We start from the raw sequence: 10,978 nt of genomic DNA on the forward strand, positions 1-10,978 counted from the left end.
TTTGTGTGTGTGTGGCCAGCTCAGCCCACCAGGGGGCGGGGCTGGCTGGCATGTGGTGCTGGGGGATTGAACTGTGGTCCCTGTGCTTTGCTAAGCTTGTTCTAAGTAGGTGCTTTAGACCACTGAGCCATCTCACCAGCCCCCCTATCTATTTCATAGTACAACTTTTTCTCCATTGCTAAGTGTGTGTTATTTTGCAATGAGGAGCATCTGCTTCCCGCTTGCTGATAGCTTTAAGCAACACAAGGGAATCCATAATTTATTTTCATTATGTCTTATACTCGTGTTATTTTCTGTACTATCAGACAAGTCTAACACAGAGAACACAAGTGAGGAAGCACAGATCTGTAAGCGAAGCGTAGGTTTTGAAGTCAGTGAGACCTGGGGTGACCCGAGATCCACCACTGTGCTGTGTGAAGCATAACAACATCTCTGTCCAAACTGTGAGAACTCAGAGGAAAATGACTGGGCACATCCATGGGCCTGCCACCGGCATGACAAGGACGGAAGGAGTGAGACAAGAGAAACCACTCCAAAAGATTAGGAAATGTATGTTGGATGGAGACTCGCATGTTTTCTGTGGAAATCTAGAACAACCAGACAAAATATTTGACTGTATCTTTGTTATGGTTTGTGTCGTGTTGTCTGCCCAAAGCCTCATGTAGCTGTGGGTGGCCTTCAGGAGTTTGTGATTAATTCATGATCCAGTGCTGACATTATGGGTGTGAGTGGCACACCCACCCTGGGGCAGGAAGCCTGGATGTAGTATAAGGGAGGGAGAGAGGCTTGCTTTTTGCCATGGCTCCTCCCTTGTGCTCTTGCTGTTTTGCTGCCTTCTGCAGCCATGAACAGCTGCCCTCTGCTCTGTGCCACTCTGCCTTGGAGCCAGCTGAGTACAGACTGAAACTTCCACTACTGTGAGCTAAATAAACCTTTCCTTCCTTAATTACGGGTGTCGGGTATTTTGTCCCAGCAATGAGAGAAAAGTAACCAAGACAACAGTCTTAGAGCTGTAATAAGACAGAGGAGGCTCCCGGCCAGCTTGCGGGGGGCAGAGGCCTGTGAAGGGAGCCTTGGGCTTTTCTTGGCTAATTTTCTCTTAGGGTGTCTTCTTCAGATTCTAGGGGGCAACACAAGGGCTAAGAGGCCTGCAGAGTTTCTACTTTCCTCTCAAGGCTCATGTAGCAGGGGCTGGAGACCAGAGCTCACCAAGAAGAGGGGCTCTTCTAGCCTAATTTGTCATAGGGACCCAAACGTGTTGCTCCTTAAGAACAGAATGAACTGTAATCATGTGCGGTTTCTCAAGGAACTACAGCTCAACTGCAAGTGATCTCAGTCCCTACCAATGAATTAAGATTGTCCCCAGGCCTGTGTGGTGGTGCTTGCCAGTAAGTCCAGCACTCTGGAAGACTCAAGCAGGAGGATCACAAGTTCAAACCTAGCCTAGGAGACTTAGTAAGATCCTGTTTTAAAATTTAAAATGGCTCAGGATGTAGCAAGACCCTGGGTTCAACCCATAGGACTGCAAAAGAAAAAAACATAACCCAGATTGCTAGTGACACCAGACACCTTAAAAACAAAGCTCTCTTTGAAGGATGACATCACCATTGGCTACATGGAGAACAAAGGTAACAACTCTGCCTCTACCTTTATAACAGACATAGAACACCTAAAAGTCAAGACACATGAGGGGAGAAGGACAAGGATGGAAAGAGACCAAGCAAATATTATGCTTGGGTAGCTCTGCTTGTATTAGGAAAAGTAGATTTTTATCTCTACTAGAAATAAAATCTTCATCACAACAATACAAGATTTGTCAAAAAAGTTCCTATTTACCAGCAAGATAATATCCCAAATTTATAGATTCTTTTTTTCCCAAATTTATAGATCATTAATATAGCTTCAAAATATATAAAGGAAAATGGCACCTGAAATTAGAAATAGATGTTTGCCGTTACCACTCTTTGTAACTCAAGAGGACAAACTGGGATAAAAAATCAACAAGGTTACAAAATATTGGAAGAGTACCATAAGCGTCCCTGGCCTGAGTATGACATAGGCGAAGACACCACACCCAGCTGCTGCAGACCCTTCCCAAGCACACACAGAACATTTGTACAACCTGCTGGACCGTCACATAAGCCTCAGTGAATTCCAAAGAACTAAGGGATGTGCAGGATGGGCTTTAACCAAAATGCAAAACAATCTATAAAAATATTACCAGAAAATTCTCAAATTTTGGAAATTAAGAAATATATCTCTAAGTTGGACATGGTCATTCATAACCGGAACCCCAGCATTCTAGGAGGCTGAGGCAGGAGGACTGCTAGTTTGAGCTCAGGTTGGGCAATTTAGCAACCTAGCAGGACCTTGTCTCAGAATTAAAATGTCTGAAACTTATAGTTTAAACATTTATAAAAGACTAGGGAAATAGCTCAATTTGAGGGTCCTGGGTTCAATCTTAAGCATTGGAAGAAGAAGAGAGAGAGAAGAAGAGAAAGATAGAATCAGAGACAGAGAGAAAGAGACAAAAGGAAGGAAGGAGAAAAATAAAAGAGAAAAAGAAACATTTCTAAATAACCTGAAGATTGAAGGAAAATGATAATGAAATTAGAAAAAAAATTTAACTCTATAAAAACCACATATCAGCTGTGAATCTTCTGGCATTGGTAACACTCAAATTTTGACTCTGGTGAAAGTTACAAAGGTACTGTACATGCTTCATAGAGAATTATAGAACTGCATATCACAAAGGGGAGGGGGGACACTTGATGTAACAGTACTTCAAAGTAGAAGAGTTTTATTTAATTTGTAGCCCAGGCTGGTCTTCAACTCACAACAATTCTTCTGTCTCAGCCTCCTAAATTCTGGGATTACAGGTGTGCACCACCACTCACGGCAACAAGAGGTTCAGAAAGAGCAAGCATACAGGTTTTAAAACAAGGCTCAAAGACTACAGACAGGACAGGACACAATAATGTTAAAGAATTTATTCCCCACAGCTCCCAAACAGACGTCTCCAAATGACAGAACAGCCATTAGCATTGAGGATGGAGCAGCAGCCGTGCTCCTGAGAATGCCTGCTGTCCCAGACACGTGGAAGGCCGCCCGCTCAGGGCTGACCTCACACTGCTCAACATGGGGGGCTGCAGGTGGACAGTAGGTGGGCAGCAAATGGGCATCTGTCCCAAGGCCCCTGCTCACTCCAGAAAATGGCTTCCAATGAGAGGCCAAAAAGAGGAACAATGGTAATCCAATTGCCATCATGCAGCCGCAACAAACATGGGAAAGAGAGAAAGTGCCCGGCCAGTCTGCTCGCCCCTTAGTTCTCCCTGCCTTCAGGACCGTCTCACAACTTCCTCTGGCGAGTCTCAGAGCTTAGGCTGGAGCCCACATTCACAGCTGTTCCCTACAGCTCACACCTTGCGAGTTCATTAGAGGCGACACCTCTAGCAACAGATAGGTTGTGTCACCCAGGCCCACAGCACCCTGCACCCCTCAGGACACGGCCAGTTTGCCCATCATCTCCTGGCCTGACAACCTGGAGGAAAGGTGCTTGTTCTCTCCTCGGCCATTTGCCACTTCCAGATTACCAGAGACCCCAGAGAGCATAGTCCTTTGCTTCAGAAATCTCAAGTCAGTTCATAATTTGGTTCATCAGGCAAGCCAGTAAGTTGGTACCCCTTTAAGAAGAAAGTCTTCAAATATTTATCTAACATTTTATGATCCGGGGTTTTTACTTTCTTGTTTAATTTTTATTTTTATTAGTACATGTTGCGGTACATAATGATTACATTCCTGTGAGGAACTGGTCCATGCACAGAGCACATCTGAATGCTTTTTACTCCCCACCCCATCTCATGGTTCTCTCCCCATTTGCAAAAGATTGATCTCCTTGTCTCCTAGCATCTGTATTTCCTTTTTCTCTTTATTTGTTTGGTTGTTTTTTTTTTACCTTACAACAGTGCTCTAGAATCTCTCTCTCTCTCTCTCTCTCTCTCTCTCTCTCTCTCTCTCTCTTTCTCTCTCTCTCTCTCTCTCTCGGAACCAGGGATTGAACTCAGGTCCTTTCACTTGCCAGGCAAGTGCTTATTTCACTGAGCTATCTCCCCGGCCCTTAGAATCTCTTTATTTTTATTTTGGGTTTCTCATATAAGAGAAACCATGCAATATTTAAGCTTGTGTGCCTGATTTATTTCACTTAACATTATGCTCTCCAAGTGCATCCATTTTCCTACTGATGACTCAAGTTTATTCCCTATGGCAGAGCAGAACTCCTTTGTGTACAAACATCACGCATCTGCTGATGGACATGAAGGCTACTTCCAGTTTTGAACCATGCTGCTATAAACATGGCTAAGCATGCACCACTGTAACAGGATGGCTTTCACGCTTTTGGGAAGACACCTAGAAGGGAAATAGAAGGTCTAATGGAATTTCTAATTTTAGCTTTCGAGGATCTCCATAATAATTTCTATAATGAGTGTACTAGTTTCTAATCCTACCAAAAATGAAGAAGGGTTTCTTTTTCCTCCACAGCCTCAACAGTGTTTGTTACTGTTTGACTTCTTCATGCCATTCTTTCTGGACTGAGGTAGAATCTCAGTGATGTTTTCATTTGAATTTCTCAAATGGCCACAGATGTTGGACCTTTCTTCATGTATTAATTAGCCATTTGTACTCTTTCTGAGAAGGGTCTATTCAGTTCAGTTGCTCAATTTTTGAGTCTTCTATTGGGAAGGGATCAAATTATTTTAGTTCTTTATATATTCTAGATGTTAGTCCTCCATCCAAAGAATGACTGGCAAAGATTTCTCCTGTTCTACAGTTTGTCTTCACTCTGTTAGTTGTATCCTTTGTTATGCAGAGCTTTTTAATTTGATATTGTCCCATTTGTTGATTCATAATATTCTTTATTTTGCACTTGGGGTGCTGTTAGGTTTTTGTTTTGGTTTTTTGGGTTTTTTTTTTTTTTTTGGTCTTATGGTGAAACAGATTCTCCCTACATCACCCAGGCTGGCTTTGAACTCACAAACTTCCTGTTTCCACCTCTGCAGTTAACTACTTTATAATAAAGGTACCAAGATCATCAATAGCAATATAAAAAATTTCTAATACCTGGTGCCAGGATAACTGGATTGCAACATTCAGAAGAATGAAACTAGACCCTTAAGTCCTACGGATACAAAAAGTAACTCAAAATGGATCAAAGCCTTATATTTGAGTCAAAACTATAAAACTTTCAGGAGAAAAGAGATCTGTGGCCTTAAAGCCGGCAATGGATTCAGAGATACACTAAAATTATAAGTGACAAAATTGAGCCGGGGATATAGCTCAGCAGCACAGCACCTGCCGGACAAGCACAAGGTCCTGAGTGTGATTCCCAGTACCAAACAAATGAGCAAGCAACAAAATAAAAAATAAATTGAACTCCAAAATCAAAAACATTTGGAAACAAAGAAAAAAAAAATTTGGCTTCAAAAAATATTACAAAAGTTCTAATTCCCGGTACCGCAAAAAACAACAAAAAAGCAAGTTCTTAATAATCCATAAATTGCAATAAAATATTTGCAAGCTCATATGGCCAATAAGGAACTTATATATAAAATAAGGAACTCATAATAAAAATAATAAAATGACCACAGTTGATTTTAAATCCATAACCTCCAACCCTGGCAATTTGGATGGTGGCCAAACTACTATGGCTGTGTGTGTGTGTGTGTGTGTGTGTGTGTCTTCCTGGGGGTTGGGAATGAACCCAGTGATTCTTCACTGAGGTACGTCTCTAGCCCTTTTTTGTTTTTGAAACAGAATCTCATTAAGTCAACTAAATTCCTCAGGCTGGACTCGAATTTGCAATCCTCCTGCTTTAGCCTCCCAAAGTGCTAGGATTGTAGGTATACAGCACTATACCTGCATAGGTCCTTACAAGTATAGATTCTCAGTCTCCATTATGTACACCTATAAAATTACAAAACTAAAATATAATATTAATTATAATAATAAAAACATGTATAGTTCAAATTAAAAATAAGGGGAAAATGAGCAAACTTCTCTCCAAAGAATATACATAAATAGTCAGTAATCATGTTGTTCCATGTTGTAACTGGAACAACAGTTCATCAAGAACATGCAAATGAAAACCATTATGAGATAACCACTAGGATGGCTAAAATTAGAAAGTCAGATAATAACAAGTTTTGGAGAAGATGTGGAGAAATCAAAACCTGCACATACTTCTGATAGGAATGTAAGATGGTGCAGACACTGCAAAAGTTTGGCAGTTCCTCAACTAGTTAAACAGAATTACTTTATGACCCAGAAATTCTTCTCCTTAGTACATACCAAAGAAAAATGAAAGGATTAATCTACACAAATAATAGTTAAAAACGAAAGACAACTCAAACATCCACCAACAGACAAATGGATAAAGTGTGGTATATCAGAGGAATATTACTACTCAGTCATAAAAATGAATGAAGCACTTTATATCATGTTGACAAAGTAGAACATGAGCAAATCTTGAAAACACTATAAAGGGAAAGAAATCAGTCACAGAAAAACATACTATTCCACGTATACAAAAATGTGCAAAACAGGCAAATCTCCAGAGACTGAAGGTACATCAGTGACTGCTTGGGCCTAGCAGGGGAGGAGGGTGATGAGCTGAAGGGTGTAGCATTTCTTCCTGAAGTGATGAAAATGTTCTAAAACTGACTAGAGGTATAGGGGGCACACACCTGTAATCCCAGCACTCAGGAGGCTGAGGCAAGAGGATTGTTGTGCATTCGAGACCAGCTTGGGCTACAAAGTGAGCTCAAGGCCAGTGTGAACTGAACAGTGAGACCCTGTTTCAAAAAGACAGATAAATAAATAAACAAATCTGACTGTGCTAAGAGCTGTACAACTGTAAAAAAATAAACTGAGAAAACCACTGACTTGTACATTTAAGTGAATGAGTTGTGCATATGTGAAGTATATCCCTACAAAGCTTTTACCCTCAAAATGCTAGCAAATATTCTAATCAAAATAAAAGATACAATGCTGGGACAAGACATTATGTACACGTCTAATGGTTTCTTCAAATTACACCAGGGATTACAGTAAAAGAAAAATCCCTCGACTGGACTCTTAGAATATTTTGCTGAGTTTACACACCTATAATATTCAAATAACAGGAGCCGGGGAGATGGCTCAGTGGAATAAGTGCTTCCCCGGCAAGCACAAGGGCCTGAGTTCAATCCCCAGTTCCGAAAAAAAAAAAAAATTCATATAACAGAACTTAACAAAAAAAGGGGATACAGATGAATGTCCATTTTGTATCTGTGTATTCCAAGTGGTTAGGATAGATATATAGTTACATTCTCTTAATGAATAGAGGGATTTGTTCTAATGGTGTTTGTAAATAGGATATCATGCCCGCATCTTGTACAGCAATTAACCACTAGGAAGAATAGATGCAATGTGTTAATTATTGAAACTGTCCTACCAATTTGGTTTGAAACTGTCTCATTGCTATTTGTTTCTCAATAAAATTATGGGGGAAAAAGAAAGAAAAAAAAATCCCTCGAGAGAGGCTGGGTCCTATCCCCAGCCTGCAGGCTCCTCCCTGAAGTCTGCCACTTCCCGCGCAGGTAGTGGGATGGCCAGTGAATGTTCCTTGAACCTGTCCCTGTGGGAGGGTGAAGCGGAGGGTGTGCTGGTATCCACACAGAGACGGTGTGCGTCCCCATGCAGTGATCGCTCTAAAGGGAACGCTTCTAATCTTTCATTTCCAGAAATGCCTATATTCTCTCTGAAAGTTTGTACTCAGGAACCTGCCATCTAGGTAACATCTTCACCAGGTTCTTCTGAGGAAAAGCACACTGCTAAAGGCCAATGACCACCTACTATGTTTGGGAAAAGCCAGGGAATTAAGACAAATTTAGCAAAGGTCTTCACAGGAAAGGGAATCCACATTGGCTACCACAACTGACTCTAAATTCATAGCCTTGCACCAGGGAGATAACCAGTGTGCCTGGCAAGCACAAGAACCCCGGGTTTGATCCCCAGTAACACATGCCATGTCAGCCCTGCTCCAGGCCCACCGACCTGGGCATGGAAACCTGGTGTGGTGGCGCACACCTATAATCCCAGTACTGGGGAGACTGAAACAAGAGGATCACTACAAATCCAAGCTGCATAGTGAGACCCTATACCAAATACATTAATGTGGTAAATAAATAAATCCATAGCCTCCAACCCTGGCAATTTGGATGGTGGTCAAACTACTATAGCTCTGTGTGTGTGTGTGTGTGTGTGTGTGTGTGTGTGTGTGTGTGTGTCTTCCTGGGGGTTGGGAATGAACCCAGTGATTCCTCACTGAGGTACGTCCCTGGCCCTTTTTTGTTTTTGAGACAGAATCTCATTAAGTCAACTAAATTCCTCAAGCTGGGCTCACACTTGCAATCGTCCTGCTTTAGCCTCCCGAAGTGCTAGGATTATAGGTATGTAGCACCACACCTGCATAGGTCCTTACAAGTATAGATTCTCAGACCCCACGCCATCCCTATTAAACCAAACTCTGGGGCAACATCCTAGGAATCTATGTTTTAACAGATGCCTAACATGCTTCTGATAATTGGCCAGGTTTAGTAACCACTGACAGGAATGTTCATGTATGGATGCGTGTAATGAAAATCAGCAGCCTAGAGGAGAAGCGCCATGACAAGTTGTACCACAGGAAAAAGAGCTAATGCAGGAAACAGAAGAGAACTTCGCAAACTTTCCAATCAGTGTCTTTGGAGAGATTTAAGAGGAAACTAAATAGAAGCAGGGGGTCTCTGTGACCTGCCTCCTCTACACCCAGATCATAGCCACCAGTTCAAGCACAATATACCCCTCAGACCTAACCAATCAGACCTAACCCTGAGGCAGGGGCTGGGTAGGATTCACACACCCTGCTGGGCCTGGGTGTTCCCCCAACTTCTCAGATCAGGTAGGGAGGTTAAGTCAACAGATAAGTATGTATAGACTGATGCAAAGAAGTATTCAGATCATCTCAGTAAGGAAATAGAATGGCTTACAAAACTCCACATATAATTTATCTCAGTTTTGTTCAAATGAGAGAAGGAGAAGTGTGGAAGAATATTAAAAGAAGAAATGAGCTACACTTTCACTTTTTACTTAGGGTACAGCTGAGGTAACAGTGTTGTACAGCTCCCTGACACTTTGCTGACCACCTGCATCCAACTCCACTGCCCCAGGTGGGACACCCAAGGGATGCCCCTTGTCTCACAGAGCCCCACATCTCAATGGGATTGCACGATTCCCTTGTAGGGTCAGGGACTACTACACCACACAAAGCAGGTAACATTCTTGGCAGCTGGTGGTGCTCAGCAGATAGTAGCTAGTGAGTTGTTCCTTTTGTCCTCCACACCTAGATGAGAGAATTCTAGGACACCAGGCCACAGCCCATCTCTAAGGGGTGAGCTCGTTGTGAAGAGCCAGGGTGGTGGGCCAGGGGTCAGCCCGAGAGGAGGGGAGCCAGGGAGCTACCAAGGCCTAACTCCTTGGGTGCTCTGACTTTACTCTCTGGGCAAAGTCTAGTTCTGTTGCAATAGCTTCCCTGATCTTTATAAGAAAATTGCACGCAAGTTCGATCAAAAACGTACTGCTTAGGTCACCCCTGGAAGGATTTGAGGTACCATGTCTGCCCCTGGCTCATGGGAGATCTGCCTTTCTCTGGGTCCAAGTCTTTATATACGAAAAACAAACCCTCTCTTCACAGACTGACCAGGACCAGCAAGGAAGTGAAGAGCTGTGCTGGGCTGTATTCTAGGGATGAGCAGTGTTACCTTCTCCATGGCTATTTGGAAGGCCAGGTTTATCCAGGCCCACTGGTATTGGAGGGAACCTAGCCTGCAACCCAGGAGCTTGGGGGCAAGGCCTACTGCCCCTTTCTGTCCTCCCTAATCCCCCGAGGACAGCCCTTGGTCTCTCTTCAGTTTTGTCTTAGAGAAGAAAATTCTCCCATCTCAGCTGCCAGCCTCCAAAGTGACCCTGAGGGACGCAAGGCCACCAGGACTGGCCCTGCATTTGGGGGTTCCTAAGCCCAAGAAAAGTGGATGAATGAGATCTCGAGGTTCAGTAACTAGATCCTGGTTTAACCTGAGCTTCTTGCTAATAGGAAACTCCGCGATGACAACCCGGGTCTCTGAAAGATTAACTGGGGCATTATTCCAGCCAAGTGAGGTAGAACCAACTGTGGCGGGTGGCAGCAGCCGCAGGCAGCAGGTAGTGTCTTTCTCCTCGGCCTGAGCCCAGTGCCCTGCTCCCTCCTGGGCGATCGCAGCGAGAGGGCCAGAGCAGGTGCCCCCAAATAGGAAGCACGCCTGTTCCCGCCTCGCCTCTCTCCATGCGAGCTTGCCTTTCTGGGCGTCACGAGCCGAGGAAGCTGCTGCCCCAGAAGCACTTACCAAAAGTGGTGAGGTAAAAGGACAGGTCGCGGTGGGCACGCCGGCTCCCAAGGGAGACACGGTGCAGGGAGCGCTCCATGGGTCGCCGCTGTGGGCAGGGCGGGAGCGCCTGCAACCCGAGGCGGCTGTGTTGCCGTCGGTAACCGAGGCAGCAGGCTGGCGGCCCCAGAGCCAGCGTCTCCAAGTGGGAGCCAGCGGGAGCCGGGCTGCTCAGCGCTCTGTTGGAACGGCCGGGCGCGCCAGGCCCTGATTGGCCAGCGCTGGTTTGAATGGGGAGCTTTCCACCTGACAGAGCAGACGGGAGGAGGAGGCGTGGACACCCCGGAGCAGGACGGTCACCAGCTACCAGACATGGCTCCTACTGTGAGGATTCTGCAAGAGGCGGTGGACAAGCCTGGACCCCTGGTTCCTGCACAGTGCTTCAAGACTGGAAGTACCAGCCTCCGGAGGGACCTGCGGCCCCGTGTGCCCACTCGGGCGGGCTTGGCCTGCTCGCCCAGCTGCCCAGGCTGCAATTAGCC

General features: G+C 44.4%; 1 protein-coding gene across 2 annotated transcripts in view; it reads right to left on the reverse strand.

Annotated features, from left to right (window-relative positions):
- Rgs3 (regulator of G protein signaling 3) overlaps positions 1-10,595 on the reverse strand; it is a 126,925-nt gene extending 116,330 nt beyond the window's left edge. Inside the window, exon 1 of one of the 2 annotated variants that reach the window (XM_023723370.1) lies at positions 10,458-10,594. In XM_023723370.1, coding sequence (XP_023579138.1) covers positions 10,458-10,536 — 79 coding nt within the window. In that variant the 5' untranslated portion in view covers positions 10,537-10,594. Of the gene's footprint in view, positions 1-10,457 lie in introns of both variants that reach the window. The other variant, XM_004638480.2, reaches the window with a different exon arrangement.
- Positions 10,596-10,978: the final 383 nt, after the last annotated feature.

The sequence above is a fragment of the Octodon degus genome, unplaced genomic scaffold (assembly GCF_000260255.1).
Source record: "Octodon degus isolate 3935 unplaced genomic scaffold, OctDeg1.0 scaffold00098, whole genome shotgun sequence".
NCBI classification, from domain to species: domain Eukaryota; kingdom Metazoa; phylum Chordata; class Mammalia; order Rodentia; family Octodontidae; genus Octodon; species Octodon degus.